The sequence below is a fragment of the Eutrigla gurnardus genome, assembly GCF_963514095.1.
Source record: "Eutrigla gurnardus genome assembly, chromosome: 13".
Classification (NCBI taxonomy): domain Eukaryota; kingdom Metazoa; phylum Chordata; class Actinopteri; order Perciformes; family Triglidae; genus Eutrigla; species Eutrigla gurnardus.
Window position 1 is genome coordinate 5,824,798 of NC_139936.1, and position 16,454 is coordinate 5,841,251.

The 16,454-nt window shown below is 45.4% G+C and overlaps 2 protein-coding genes across 2 annotated transcripts in view; one reads left to right on the plus strand and one right to left on the minus strand.

Moving 5' to 3' along the window:
* Positions 1–16,454, plus strand: part of mctp1a (multiple C2 domains, transmembrane 1a) — a 455,748-nt gene that overhangs the window by 423,985 nt on the left and 15,309 nt on the right. The window lies entirely within an intron of this gene.
* LOC311023748 (serine/threonine-protein kinase Nek9-like) overlaps positions 8,447–16,454 on the minus strand; it is a 268,007-nt gene continuing 259,999 nt past the window's right edge. Inside the window, exons 10-13 of the mRNA XM_084025764.1 lie at positions 16,172–16,220; positions 11,969–12,066; positions 9,410–9,820; positions 8,447–8,875 (exon numbers count right to left, since the gene is read on the minus strand). Of these exons, the coding sequence (XP_083881890.1) occupies positions 8,513–8,875; positions 9,410–9,820; positions 11,969–12,066; positions 16,172–16,220 (921 nt within the window). The 3' untranslated portion in view covers positions 8,447–8,512. The remainder of the gene's footprint in view (positions 8,876–9,409; positions 9,821–11,968; positions 12,067–16,171; positions 16,221–16,454) is intronic.

Sequence of the window (16,454 nt, forward strand, 5' to 3'; positions counted from 1 at the left end):
GTCGCCGCTGTTAAAAAAAAAAACGCACACAGTCACAATCGATGAACGTCAGCGGTGCAACCACGGTGCCACAAAGGAGCCTGGAGACCAACAAAGCCGGCTGATACAGAAACACCGAGTCGATCATGCTCTTGAACATGCTTTCACAGTGATGTAATATGACTAAAAGGCAATGCAACACAGCAAAAGATCTGAATAAAAACACATCAATCTGGATATGTGTGCGTATGTGTTTTAATTTTCTTCGCTCCCAGTTGACTTGTGATATCATTTGATGTTGGCTGTTATGTGATTCATTGGAGGGTACAGCTGCTTCGCGTGGATCTTGGCCTGGACAGGACTCGTTTCCTCACAGGGCGGTTGGTCACATGACTCAATCACACGAATAGATCTGAGCTCTAATTGGCTGTGCGCTGTGCGCATCACTGTGGGGGGAATCTGGTGCACATTGTGTACAGCTCTCTGCTTTGAATAGTAAAATGGTGAGCTGTGTTTCCCAGCAGGCGAGAGGGCAGTGAGTTGCATGTATGTTTTTGTGGGTGGGGACGCCGAGAACAAGGCGCTGTTGCTATGATGATGTGTGCTGCAAAATAATATGTCATCACTAGGACGATCTGCAATGGAACTGAAACAATGCGACGGCGTACGCTGCCGTCGGAAAGGTAAGAAAGGAGTTGCATTTGTGTGAGTGGGCGCTCGTCCTCCCTCCCGACGGCCCCCGTTTCTCCCTCCAGTCGTTCAAAGCTATGTCCACGCATAAATGACCAAGTTGGCAGCCTGTATGTCCATTCTAAATAAATAATAAAGCCCTCCGATCGCTGTCATCGCCATCAGCCGCCCGCCTGGTGGCTTTAAAGCAGACAGAGAGCGACAGGCAAACAGGGAAAATATGTGTAGGCGTATGTGTGTAATCATGGCCATGTCCATGGTGCAGTTCAGCTGATTGTGTTTGCGTCCCCGTTCCTCCTCCTCCTCTTCCTCCTCCTCCTGCTCTGTATGTCCACAGGCAGCTCAAGGATGTAAAGGAAGGGCTCAGAGCCACTTGATTCCTTGCCACCACCCACCGTTGCCCCAGTGTTACCAGAGCGTGGTTGTCTGCCCCTGTCCCCCAGAGCCTCCGTCTCGCTCTCACCCACCCCTCCTCAACCAACCACCACACACACACACACACACACCCCAACCCGACACCCAATCCCTCCACCTCCCTGCCTCGCTCCCTGATTCAGTGTGTAAAAGCGCCCCCTGAATGATGGATTACTGTGTCACCGCAGCCTGCGAAGGATTAATTTGTTTCATTGATTTCTCTTTAGGCAGAATGCCAGCGTCTGCCGCTTCCCACCTTTTCCCCAAGACTCGCAGCTGTAATAGACGGTAATGGCCTAAGACAAATCAACCCGTTTCTTGTAAAAATAGCACCAAATAACCCTCCCCACCCTTCCAGCCGGCACTCTCCTCTCAAGCACACCGGGGGAGTGGCGTCAGGGAAGGGGGTATCGGGGAGCGTTCGATTCATCCTCCATCTCTATCACTCTATCTGGCTATCCGTCCATACCGGTGTCCCTCCTTATCCTGTGCCGAGACGGAGGAGACCATCCAGTCACTCTAACAAAGCCATAAGTCTGCCGTACTTACAGCTCCCTCTCAGGCCTCACAATGGATGGGTAATGACAGCGCTGTCTGGAGGGGGCTGTGGGAGTTGGGCCATTCTCTCCAGTAATGGAAGCAGTTACTGCCATTCCCTGTACACCTGCAGGAACGGCTAACTGTTAACCACCGTGATCTATGGGAAGGCCTTAGCGCACTACTCTGAGGTTGAGGGGTCGTACTGACATCACTGAATTAGGGCACGTCTGAACAACACATCTTTTTTTTTCCTGTCTTTGCCGCGGAAGTTATTCTACAATACGGCGTGAGCTATGGAAAAGCATCGGAGTTATTTATAAACAAATCTGCGCCGATGAATCAGCGTTGGTGCAGCTCTCCGCAAGGCAGACTGACAATCCAGCATTCCTGACATTCACTGATTTAACGCTGACATAAGATGCTGCCACATCTTTACTGCCCTGTCACTGCCGTGAACGATGGGAAACCCAAACTGCCTGTAACATTAAGCACACCACTACAGGCTGACTGTCCTCGAACGCTTTCCAATCCCGCAGAGATTTACGAGCAGAATCAGATCCATTAATCCATAGTTGATTTGCTGTGGCTACCCTGCAGGGATTTTTTTTTTTGGGGGGGGGGATCAGATATCAGGGTAGACGGTAACAGCCGGACCGCTGCTTAAAACGCTGCACCAAGCATTAGGAAATGAAATACAAGTCAGTGTTTTTCAATTTATGCCATTCAATTAACGGCACGTTTGAAAATTCCTGCCGCCCGGTCTCGTCACACACGCAGCCTGGCAGATATATGAACTTTTGACAGAAAACACTGTCACTTACATTAAAAATGACGACATAAACCAGAGTGACAATCCATAGAGGGCTCAGTAGCAGTGAGTTAGTGCTGGTACACAATGTGATAATGACCCAGGCTGCAGGGAAATCTCATCGGCTCCCTGCAATCAATTTAACAGTGTTTACAAAGCCATGGGCTGAGGTTTGTGCATGGGGACAGAGTATTGGTCACCTGGTGTTCCACTAGATCCCCCTGCTGAGCTGGCCTCTCCTGGGTAAACCTCCACAAAGCCCCCTCATGTCTGACACCACCAGGTCCTTAAAAACTGCTCTCAGACAGAGGATTAGGTAATCTCACCATGATACTAGACTTTTCTCTATTTCTATCATATTTCTTCTCCCATAGTGTCACCCCTTCTCTACCCCTGCATCCTCATATTACACCCCTCCCTCCCTCCGGCCCGTTGAAGTGCTCGTTCTGCTCAGGGCTCATCTATCCTCTGCGGTCTTTACATTCTTAAGTGCCTCCAGTCCAGAAAAGGTTAGTTGGCAGGTAATTGTCCAGCTGTGGTTGGGCTTATCTTAATTGTGGGTGCTTTAGTTCAAGCTACACTTCCTTTGATGAAGAGACCAACAGTGTCTGGAATAAAGGGAGAAGATAGCAGGATGGGAGGAGAAAAGAATTTACCTTCTTGAAGTGTTTTGAGTTTATTTGTTTGTTTATGATCTGAAACCTTGTTTGAATATAACATAGTATTATCCCTTTATACATATTTATTGTCTTAATTGTCAATAATTCCAAATGTCATTTTGTTCTTTGTTTAGATCACATTAAGTCAAGGAAAGAATTCTTCCGTATTCTTTAATTTATTTATTTTCAAACCGAATACAATGACACGGATGGAAAACAAAGGTGGAGATTAAGTGCCAAAACGTCAAATCTGCGAATTAAAAACTCAATATGCGTTTTTCCTATAGTGATCCCCCCACATGCATAGTGAAAAAGCAATGCTGACCTCATGGTGTTAAAATCCAAATGACCAGGTCTGCAGCCACTCTAAATCTATACTTCTATTAGCCATCTGATCATATATATATATATCCATGTCGATAGGAGGCTTTAGGGGGGTTAGTGTTTGCATTGCCCCAGTCAAAGGTCATGACTGACCAATAAAATATTTCCAGAGCGCCATCAATAACCCCGACATGCGGACTAATACAGTATGGGTTTGTGGGTAGGGGGTGGAAGCCTGCTGTGCTTGCTCCGAGCAGAATGGATGAACAAGAGGCCAAAAGGTTACTGGACAGACTTCGGCCCCCTGCCCCTGCACCCTCTCATATGTGCATTTGATAGCGACAGAGGCAATTATAAAGGTATACTTCAGACAGGTCAAATGGGAAAGGGCAGAGTGCAGAACCTTTAAAGCACTGGCTGGAGTCAAAGGTTAGGATGGACATAGCCCATCATAACGTGCTGCTGGGAACGGGGTAATGGAATCAGAGCTATAAAGACAGACTGATGAGAAGGGGGGGAAAAAAAACATAATATCTTTATTCATGTGATAGTTTAATAGAGAGAATTACAGAAAACGTGGCATTAAATGCTGTTTGGCTAGACGACAGTAACTACTTGTTTGGTGATCTATGTGGTGTGTGTGTGTGTGTGTGATCATACAGTATACTGTATGTTGTCTGACGGACCATCAGGCTCCATGGCTATTAAATATGAATAGCCCAAGGTCAGGGAAGGTCGCGGCATGCATTTACCACCAGTGACCAATGCCAAATGTAAAGGTCAAAGTGGAATTGCCTGAATTGGAACAATACAACGTTTGCTCATCCACATTTATGCATCCCATTGGCAGTGATTTATGACGGGAGATAAGCATACGGATGGGAAGAAAACACTCTCTTTCTGCCGTCCCGTCAGACTCGGTAAATACACCACTCACTCATATCAATCACCGTGTCACAGTGAATCGCCACTGTACGCTTCCCGCTCAGATTAAAAACTGCCTTTGTCTTGCTCTGCCTTCTCCCTCCAGCTCTGGGGAACACACTGGTGGTATTGTTGCTATTTCACAAGCTCCATATTAGCATTTCAAACAGCTGCGGTACAAAAGTAGCGAGCATGTTCAAAGTCAGCCGTGTGCTATGGATAGATTCCATACTGTATCAATCACACGCTATGGAAGGAAGGTCCTCAATTTATTGCAAAAATACTGAGGAGAAAAAATGTTGTATTCAGACATGTGACAAAATGCTCTTTTGAATGTTATGTCCCCCCACTTCTATTTATTTCCAGGCCTTGTAGAGCATGCTGTGGTACTGTATTCTCTTTTTTTTGTGCATTTGGTTTGCACAAGAATAAAAATAGAAACCTTGAATTCCAGGGCATTTAAAATATTTCAGGTTGGATCAGCTTATAAAATACATCACTGCTGATTAAAATCAACTCCCCCCCCCCTTTGTCCTCTGCAGGACTAAATTCCTGCGCTGCAGCCAGACGGCCTGTTCAGCATTTTGCAGGAGCAGCCGCTCAGGGGGGGTCTTGACTGGGCCACTGATTAACTCAATATCCTGGCTTTTAGATTTTTTGTAGGCCTCCTGAACATGCACATGTTCCCCGTGTCCCTTTGGCTCTTTAAATTCGAAAACCGGCCTGTCACTGGTGCACCACAGCCTTTGCAAACTACCCCCAAGTGGTTCAGAATCCAGCCAGAGAAAAGTCCAAAAAGAAAACATGCTTTTGAACTGCAGGCCAAAGGAAACATGGTCTAGTAAGCTGCGTTTTAACTTGAACCATAAAGACCAATTCCTTTCCTGCAATAGTAATAAATATGCCCTTTCCATTATTACACATACTGTGTTTTTCCATGGTAAGATCAAAGGGTGATAATGCGTGACACCATAGGTACCAGTGCATATTACCTGACACTCTCTGTTTGCTCCTCCATTAGTCTGTATTTCAGCTTGCATGCAACTTCAATACGACAAAAAACCTCTTTAACGCCAGAAAAAAACCTGCAGTAGCCAACGTACAGAATGTCTCTCCTCTGGAAACCATATCAATTTCATTGCGGCGACTGTAGAGGTCAGCTTTGAGGATCAGATTTTTTACCATTTTAATACCAGCGATGACATTTCCCTACACGCCGTCTATCCTTTCCATTCCCTCCCTGCGAGAACAACAATTCTAAAGGCCGTTTATATATACAGGACAAGTTCTGTATGATCTGTCATATTCATCTCTATTTCCCCGCTCACCACGGGGCATTTGAACCACATCAGAATCTATTACCACCATGCAGATTCAGCCCCTGCTGATAATACAAATCATGATAAGATGGAGCAGTGACTCCATAAACACCCTCGCTTATATATCACATCATACGAGTTGGGCTGGATAGCAGGTCCCACTTGTCTTCTCTATGTGATCGTATATTTATATGGATGGACTAAAGATATCATTACATCTCTGTCTGTCTTTAACCCGTGTCTGTTACAACCCCATTCAAACAATAGATATAAATAGTGTGTGTGTGTGTGTGTTTATCTGCAGGAGCATCCATCACTCTGCAGTAGGAGTTCCAAATCAGCTGCTTGTGAGGAGAGATTTATGCCGTAATGCATCAAACCAACAGACCTTTACAGTAAAATATGATTTTATCAATAGGCCTGATCAATAGTGCATGCACGACGCTGTGTAATTATTACAGAGGTCCGTATCAATAAAACCGTCACGCGTGACCTCCCGCCAAAGGCTGCGGGGCTGGGATCACAGACAGTCGAAGAAAGGTTTGTTTCGTGGCCCTAGGATGTTTGATTACCTGTACATAAGGTCATAACTGGGATGTGCCGTAACTCATCAGGACATCGCGGTTGAGATGAGAGCCAGGCAAGGGGAGTTTTTATCAGCAAAGACAGACTATTAATACATTCAAACCTATATGTATATGATGCCTTTTACTGACCAATTAACACGACCTGCTCAGTGTTGGTGAGGTGTGTTCCTTTGCAGACATTAGGAGATTATAAACGACAGAGACGCCGATGACTGTCTTTACTAGAGTGAGGATCATTTGTCCTGAAGCAAGGCAATCCAAGGGTGGAAGAAAGACTGTCAAAAAAAAAAAAGCTTTGTATTACACTGTAGTCGGAGCACTCTGCATTAACACACACACACACACACACACACACACATACAGTACACCAGAGAGAGAGCGTGAGGCAGGGACCAATGAGGCAGTTTATATCGGGATTTTGTTTCACAGCCACGGCCTCCTGGGAGAGAGGGGTCTGCCAATAACACTTAAGAGACAGAGCAGGAAAAGTAAGTGCTTTTATTACAGCTCATCACTCATGTAATTTCTGGCAGCATTTGTGATTACAGATCAAGTGATTGACTAACTACACATTCGGCGGCTGAGTTATGAACCGGGTGCCCACCATTCCAGCCCCGGCAGATTCTCCGTGTCAGCTGTAACTCATCCTCTCCCGGAGTGCTAAATCAAAGAGCACACTGCGGCCGGAAGAGTTAAATAATAACTTGAGCTTTTATTGTAAATCTGTCAGAAATTAAACCTGCGCGGACGTCGTCTCGGCCCTGATGTTGTACTGTATGGGGTGAAGGGGCTGGTTGGAGGGGATCAATAGAGGCCAGGATGGAGATATTGATGGCTGACAGGTAAGGTGGGTGAGTTTGCGCGCGTGTGTTTGTGTACCGGTGTGTGCGGGCAAGTGGTGGGATTAAATCAGCGTGGGTTAGGTTAGGTAGAGAGCACAGCTCAGGGTGTTTAATCGACAGGTCTCACCTTCAATCGATTGGCAGGAGTCTCGCAGGGCAAAGACGTGATACGCACAGCCAACACTTACTCTCACACACCAAAACAAACCATGGGGAGTGTAGGACACAATGGGGTGTGTTAATGGGGGATGTCTCAATGCCATCAGTATTGCACGCCTGTATGTAGTCAGTGTTGGGTTTGCTGATCACAAAGAAAATCACAGTTCAAAAGCATTTTTTTTAACTCATCACTCCCCTGAGCAGCAAATCAATACCCTTTTAAAAAAAGTCATAGTGTAGTATTTTGAAAAAAAGACAAAAAAGTCATCAAAAATGTCATAGTTTAGTATGTCGAAGAAATGAATGAAAAAAAGCCACAGTAGGAAAAAAAAAAAAGAAGCCGAGAGAGGTGGACAATATTCGGAGAAAAAAAGTCGCAAATTTGCTAGTTTAAAAGTGGCAAATTTGCGATTTTAAAACTAGTAAATTTGCTCGTTTTAAAGTCGCAAATTTGCTAGTTTATTACAATGCTAACAACCGGCATTTATGCTAGCTAACTTCCCATGAATGTCGCATTTATTTTTGTAATTAATGCATCCCATCGTGTGACAACGCTTTGCTAAGGTCCTTTGAGTGATGGCTGTTGATGGTTATTGTTGGTTAATTGTTAATTTTACATGGGCCAAATTGTCATCTTATGGGTGTTTATTGATTGGGTGGTTGGGCTGAGATGCTAGCTGTAGCTTTCACTTGTTGTCATAGCAACGGCAAAAATCCGGGTCAAGCAACGCAACAAGCAAGCTACTTCCTCTATGACCTACCGATAGCTTAGCCAAACCACCACCCTCAGGAGCGTTGGGATGGATTAATTAGAAAAATAAATGCAACATTCATGGGAGGTTAGCTAGCATAAATGCCAGTTGTTAGCATCGTAATAAACTAGCAAATTTGCAACTTTTTTTTTCTCAGAATATTTCCCACCTCTCTCGGCTCCATTTTTTTCCTGACAGTGGCCCTAATATGGCCCTAATTCTTCAACATAATAGTATATTGAAAAAGTCATCAAAAAAGTCATAGTTTAATGTGTCGAAAGCCGTCATAGTATAGTTTGTCGTAAAAAGTAATGAAAGAGGTAATAGTATAGTAAATAGAGGGCATTTTGTCTTTAATAAACAGCAAGTAAGTAACTGTAAGTATTAAAAAAAAACCTCCCCTCTCCGGTTCTGTTGAAACTACTCATTCAAGGACTCTGCAGCTCCGACATGCTTCGGCTTTGGCTGGAAGACCAAAGTCTAATGCTTTCAGAAGATGTCAAGGTTCATGAGTGTCATTGACTGAGATGGTTTGTAATATTTGCCAAATCACAGTGTGGAGTAAAGTGAAAACGGGGCCTGAATAGTTCAGAAGACGAAGAGGTCGGGGAGAAAGCGTTTCCGACTCCCCGGTGGAAGGAAGGGAAGGACATCTGAGCTCGCTGTCCAGGGCTCAGATGGGGAGAGAAAGTGTAACTCGGAGACTTGAGGTCAGTGTGTGGTCTAACTCTTGAACGGTGACAAGAGGCTACGGTCTGATCCGCGGGTCCTGTGCATCTCCCAGGGGGTCTAGGTTTGGGTCTGACCCTGGGACTCTGCAAAATGCCACTGTCACTTCCACATGTTTGGACCAATTCAGTCAGATGTGAAGATCTCTCCTGGGACAAAGACAGAAGAAAGAATAGATGTGAAGGCTCACCCAGAAATTAGCTTTTGCATGGCTGAGGAAATTACCTGATGCTCTATCATTATACCAACTTCAACAAGAATCAGGAGAAAAATATATATGATGTGCAATTATATAACAATAAAGGCCTCATCTTCATGATTACACAATTTATCAACGCTGGTTTGAAAGAGCTTCCTCTGATCAGTCTCTCCGGAATATAAAGCACTTTTAACTTCATTGTTAACTGCTTCCTCTTTGTAAATGACTTCCACCAGTCCATTACTAAAGTCACACCTTCAGCCTGCCAACCAGTTAATGTATGCTTGCTTCTTTAATACAAAGTGATTAAATACTGCCTCTCAAAGTAAAACCACAGCTCCCTTAGATATGTGGGGCAGCCCTGTGATGTCACCGGTCATCCATCTGTTTCTATTCACTCTCATATAATCAAAGCAAAACCAATCTTTGGATTGTACTTAGTGAGACAAAGGAGGTACAAACACAAGATTTCATCAACACTCACCCTCCGTGCCTCGACTAAGGCTCTGCTGTGAGCTTGTTGCCCGGTCTGTAGCTGGGGTAAGGTGTTGGCGGTGGTCCGACGGGGCTCTGCCTCCGACCTGGGTAAAAGATGCAGAGTGGTGAATACCACGTCTCTGCTTCCTCTGCTTCTGCGTGGTCCTCTCCTCAGCTCCCACGGCCCTGCCGTCCCGCAACACTCCGTCTCAGATTTGATGGAGCGTCCGTTTCCTCTCCGGTCCATCCCTGTTGAACACCTGGCAATGGAAAAGTCATCGCCCTCAACTCTGTCCAGTCTTTCCACACATCTCTCTTCTTCCTCTGTACTCTCACTTTCTCCATCTCCCTCCTGCTCCTCAGGGCTCTCTGATCCCTCCAGATCACGAAGCAGAATGTGTTGCACCTGCCTGGAGTCCTGTCAGGGAGATAAACAAGATCTATAGGTTGTTCCTATTGTGACATGGGTCACAATATAATTAAGTGTACATTCAAAGGAAATGATAGGGAAACGACATTTCAAAGTAGGTTTTTAACTATATCAAAGTATATAATTTGTAATAATGTGTTCATTTATGAACTCTGCTCCCTGAAATGTAGTCATTGTGTACATTTCAGGGCAGGTGGTGTAACTGACTTGGTATTAGAGTTTGCTGTCTTAATAGGAGTGGAGGCTAATAACATACATTTCCATGAGTAATATTTGATGGGTAATTGATTACACCTTTTAGGCAACTTGCCTAACTGTAAAATTATTGTTTCCCGCGTCTAAATGAGAAAAGGCACTCGACAATGTAACAATAAATCCTCCCCAGTGGTGCGATAGTTAGAATGCATGTATGTATATGCATGTTGCACGTCTGCATGTGTATGTGTGGAGGTGAGAGAAATCCCCTGGTAAGGTTTCCTTCATCAGTGCACAGTGTAATTCTAATTGGCTTTATTAGGGGGCTTAAATCTAATACCAGCTCTGTGCGCTGCCTTAGGCTCTCTGTGTGTGTGTGAATGTGTGTGTGTGTGTGTGTGAGAGTGTGTGAGTGCACCTCTGTTTGATGTTTACCACTCACCAGATATCTCACTGAATGTTTTTCAATGTAACAGACATAAGTGGATGGACTAGCGCCGTAATAAAACTACATTCCCCTCCTTCAGTGCAGTTTTTGTGTGCAGTCTAAGAGCAGAGCCACAAAAAAAAAAAACAGCATTAAGAGGTTCAAGACCAATGAAGCAGCAGCACTGTAGCACCAGATGTAATGATACAGACTTAAGGCAAGGGAAAAGCTGCATGAGACTGCACCGCAACATTTGACCCCATTTAAAAACTTGATACCAATTAGAGAGTTCTGGGAGTAAATAATTTAAGAGATCTCTCCCACTGAACACACACAAATAATTTTACGGGCATGCACACATGTATGCATGGACGTGCACGTGCGTCGACACAACCTCACGCGTTAACCTATGAACGCGTGACGATGTGCACACACACACACACGCACAGACGCACACACACACAGAAAGATTCCACGGCGCTCTGGAAACAGATTTCTTAATGAAGCCTTCCCCAAGTGAAAGTGGAGCAGAAATACATACTGGCCCATTTCTGCCTTCAGCTCACCCTCCTCTCCCCGCTCTCCCTCCCTCTCTCTCTCCCTCTCTCTCTCCCTCCCTCTCTCTCCCTCCCTCACCTTCTCCACATCATTTGTTTTATTCATGTTTCGTTGTCTTTCTCTGTTGTCTCAATGAGTTAAATCACAACCCCTAATTTATGGCTACAGGCAAAGACACTTCTACAAACAAACCGGCTGATGAGAGGGGATGACTGAAAACACACACCGCCGAGCGCCGTGTGTGTGTGTGTGTGTGTGTGTGTGTGTGTGTGTGTGTGTAAAACTTAAAATGTCTGTTACTGTCTTTTTATCTACGGTTATTTACATAAGAAATGACAACGTGTGTAAAAAAGAATGGCTCTGATGCGAAATGAGAAAGGGTTGTGCACGGGAGGAGAGGTGAGAGGGAGAGAGAGAGAGGAGGGGGGAGAGGGGGGAGTAAATCCAGTGACACTGAGTGGGGAGCACTCAGGTGTGGTGAGAGGATTATACAAAAACCCTGAGTATGAATGACAGTAAACACCTGAATGACAGAGAGACGGGGAGGGGCGGGAGTGTGTGTGTGTGTGTGTGTGTGTGTGTGTGTGTGTGTGTGTGTGTGTGTGTGTGTGACAGTATCCTCACTGATATCCGGAGAGGTGAGTGAATATATTGGCCACTAAATGCTTCGAGGGCCGTGCTTGTTGACTCAAGTGCAACTGGTTCTACTCCATCACTCATCAGTGATGTGTTTGATTTACGGGACAGTTACACACTAACTGAAACAATGGACGAAAGACAATTTGAGAAGCAAAAACAACGGATGCGTGGAAATGAGGATGTCAGCAAAGGCAAAGCAGGAAGATATCAATCGGGAGCGGAGTTCGGGAGCTGTAGCGTTAGCGAGAGTCATACAGTATACAAGCGAGTCGATAAAAGAGCCATAGAGCAAGAAAGAGGAGGTGTGTTTGTCTTACTTCTGTGTTTTCTTTCTGCCTGTGCTCCGGCGGTAAGGGATCGCTGACGAGGTCTCCGGAGCGAGCTTGGCTTTCTGCGTGAGCACGTCCTCTGTTCTCTGAAACACAAACACACCTCTCAGCACCTCCAATCAACACTTTGATGGCCTTTTTTCTTTGACTTCAATCCCATCTTCACGTCATGGGTTCTCGGTTTGGCCCGTCACTATTTAAACATCTTTTACAGCGTGAGCTGTTTGCTGTTCTTTACCAGAATGTTTGTTTGAATAAAAATTTTCTTTTGCAAGCCATTAGAAGGATTGCCAACAGATTCGTGGAACGCTAGAATGCGTTTTTTAACCTTTGGCTTTAGGTTAAATTCAGAAGAGAGCGCCGCATGTCGATTCCTAGATCTGCTCTTAGTGAAATCCCTCACCTCTTGAGCTACATTACAGTACAGCGCTGATTCTACATGAAGCGTGACCCCGTTTCCCCCAAGGCGACCCCCTCCTTCCCCTTCACAGCCCGGGAAGATAGAGGAGCACAGGGGAAAGGCATGCCAAGGCAGTAGACACTTTTAAGCAAAGATTAAAGGTTTTTCTTTTTAATCAGTCATTTGGCAGCGATGTTAGCATTTCACCCTGGTGCTGCTAAGGATCAATTTTTAATGCTGCTGTGCAGAGAGCAGACAGGGTGATTGGCAAGAGAGAAGTTATTTACAAAGGATCTATTTACAAATTTTCCATAGAAATATGCAGAGGGCACAATTGACATCTCTTACAGAATTTTAAATAAGCTCTCTTCCGTCATGAGGCGCGACCTCCGTGAGCCTCCTGATGATCGCTGCCATGTGTGTGTGTGTGTGTGTTCGCTCAAATGCTTCTCACATGTAAGAATAATAAAGGCATCTACACCTCTCCCTTGTGTTGCATTGTGTTACATTTTCTCCGTGTTTTGCTGCCAGGGGCTGGGTAACTAGGTCAATCAACCCTGGTGTAAACACATCACAGGAATCCACCAAGAACATGCTAATGACAATGACTCTTTCCTAATTCATGTCTCTACTTTAACCACTCTTCTATGCCAGCCATGTATATATACGGTGCAACTCCAAGCCCAGCAGAAGTAGGTAGGTAGCATATAGGGATGCGTGTCCTCAGTAAGGAAGCCAGCAAACATCTAAGAGGAATACAACGTTCGTTAATTAGAATTTGTGCAAATTTGAGGAGGGCAAAACATGGAATGAACTTGGAGTGAATCTCTTAGTGTTGAATGTTACTGATGTTTGAAAGGTGGACATAACAAAAGACAACCGAGTCTTCAACGTTCGGACAGACATACTGCCGTCAGTCTTCACATCCATCAATGACTCAAAGCACATACCCATCCATCCGTTAACCAATCCTCCATTCATCCGTTATCCAACCCTCCATTCATTCATGCAGTCAACCAGCCTTCCAGCCGACCTACCCACACACCATTGATCCAATGATTGACCCTGCACTGGGGCGGATCAATACTTTCTTAAATGGCATGGTTGTAAGTGCTTAGGCACAATGGCCAGCCGTTGTTTGTGCAGTTCATTTCCAAGGTAGCGAGGGCTCTAACCCGAATCAACTCACCCCTCTCCACTCCTTATGCGATAACAGCCAGGAGCCAAGAGGGCCGCTGAAAAGAGGAGGTGAGCAGCGAGCATCCTGTACACAACCACAAAAGGAGCAGCGGTCCATGCAAAACTACTTGAAAAGACTCCCGAGTATGAGCTGCTTCAGATGACGATGCCTGCGTGTTTACAGATACATAACTGTACCGTTACACAGGCAAGAGTAATAGCATTCACTCATACATTTATAGACCAAAGAAGAGAATCCATCTCCACTTCCACCTCGGATATGACTCCAAGTATCATTTTATAGAAAGAATATCCGTGGATGACTGCGGTAACGGTTTTACCTAACGGCAGAACGAGGAGGATTGGTCCGTTGCGGTTTGTAAACACGACATTCCAGTTGTCTCTCGTTCGGGAACGAGCTTTGCCCGCCTTGTGTTTCGCCTCACTATATTTGCATGTTTTTAGTGCTGCGTCCGTCATTTCCGTAGCTTCCTCTTGGATGCTCACGATCTGGCACCTGGTTTCTGTTTCTTTACAGGTTGATGTCCACAGAAAAGAAAAATACATAAAAAAAACAGACACAAGGCAAGGTGGGGGTCATATAGACGATGTTTCAGAGGGATATACAAATGTTTTTTGAGGAAAATCCTTCTCATTGTACCGTAAAACAATATGAACCTGAAGGAGCAGCAGTATCCGGTGGACTGGTGCTCAGGGTGTCACTGTGTAGCCTATTGTGGCTCGGTGTGCATACAGAAACCCTGCTGGGTTAGAGCTGGGGCCGGTTCTTGGCATTAAATGACTGGGACTCTGACAAGTCTCGGAGTTCTGTCACTGAGGTTCACAGGTCTTGTTAGCCAAGGTGTCGGCAGGAGTGGAAATGACTCTGTGTGTGTGTGTGGTGTGTGTGTGGTGTGTACGAGGTGAACATTAGACAGCACTCCTACCTCCACCTCCTCACCTGACACCAGCAATAAAACTAAACAGGCCATGGTGCTATGCTGTGTGTGTGTGTGTGGGGGGGGGGGGGGGGGGGGGGGGCATGTGTGCTGCAGGGTTGTTGCTGCTGTCACCAATTTGCCGGGGCCTCCAGACGGGAGTAGGAGCAAGGTGACGGAGCTGTGGCTTGATAAACACAGAAGCCCTGCTTCGATTTCCCATCCAGTCCACTTTGGAAACACATGGCTCTTCCTGGACGCTCTTTGCCCAGGGAAGAAGAAGGAGGAGGAGGAGGAGGAGGAGGAGAGGAAGAAGGAGAGCCACAAGAGAGACATAGTGATGGGTGTGCAGTGAGGGAGAAGGGTGGGAGAGGAATTGATAGGGTATGTTGTCGAGATAGGAAGGGGGTCGAAAGAGGTGACAGGCCTGGTGGGTTCATGCATATTGACTAAGGAGAAGATGGACAACATCAACAACAAGGGAAAGATTCGGAAAACTAAAAAAAGGGGAGTGATGAGAGACATTTCTATCCTCTAAACAACTCACACCCTCAAAGATATTCTTTAAAACAGGTGAAAACACTCCTTTCATTCTTCCTTCCCTCCATTTCTTTCCCTTTTTCTCTGGAAAACAACTTCAGTGTTCCGCCTTTCAACCGACATCAGAAGTTTAAAGACCAGCTCCAGTCGGAGGTGCAGAGGAGTGTCAGCGAGGGAGGTGAGGCGCCAAACTCCCCTCTGCCCCCCTAGAGCGTTAAGGAGATCACATTTTAACCCCCCCGCCAAACCCCACCCTGCTGCTCCTCTCCTCCATGCCTTAATACCAACATAAGAGGACAAGTGTGGGCTCTAAGCGCCGGTGATCAAACACGAGCGGCTGCTGGTTGCGCTCGGCTCAGGACGGTTGGCCTAATAGGATTGGAAGCCCCCAGGTGAGCCAAAGGACACCTCCAATCAGCGTGATTAGCCAGAGGCTGAGCAGCACCTCCAGCAACGGCACTGAGTGATGTACAGTGCTAAAAGGATCACATGGGTTGTGGGGAATGCGAGGGAAAGTCATGGATTGCAGCGCCATGGTTGCATGTCAAAGTTTTGTGATGGAGTTTAAAATTGCGTGCAGTTTTAAAACGTGAGAATCTGAATGTTTGGTCATCATTAAGTTTAAGACTTTGATGCGTGGAGCTGTGGACTAATCTGCTTTTTGTTGGCTTTAAAAACAGGAAATGTAGGCAGCTTAAATGCAAGGATATACATGCGTAGGTACATATATCTGCACACACACACACACACACACACATAGAGACAGGCTTTTATAAACTCATCACATCCAAAAAAACAATTATGAGAGACTGAGCTCATCACTGACTAAGCAAAAGTCATCCAGCGTGTAAAACACACAATATAATTAGCACACATCAAGCTGCTGTGTCCTACTGTGCATTAATGATGCTTCCCTCTGAAGTGAATTATGGTTTGATGAGTGAGAAAGTGAGTGAGGAGGGGCTTTGAGGAGGAGCAAGACATCGTTTGGGGGAAGGGGGAGAGAAGCGAGGAACAAGAGGCAACAACAAAAACTAGAATTTGACTGGTTTACCTTCGATGATGCACTCATCGCCACAAAAACAATTAAAGGAAGAGATATGGACATTTGGGGGGAGATGGTAGGTTACTCACCGGTGGTGAGGGCCATCATGTGCCAGCTACCACAGGACACATCACACACCTGCATGAAATGGAAATATGTTTTTAGACTTAAAAGCAGTGAACATTTCAAAGCTGACCATGCAGAGATTTCCAGGAAGTTCAATAAAAAGTCTACATTTCATGAGATTTTTAATTATTTCTGGCATATTACACTTTTTTTTGACAGCTGTGAAATTCTGTGATGACATCATTGATTGGGTTGTGTTCAGGACCCATATGTGATTCAGTGTGAAACCTTTAAGAATTCCATTTA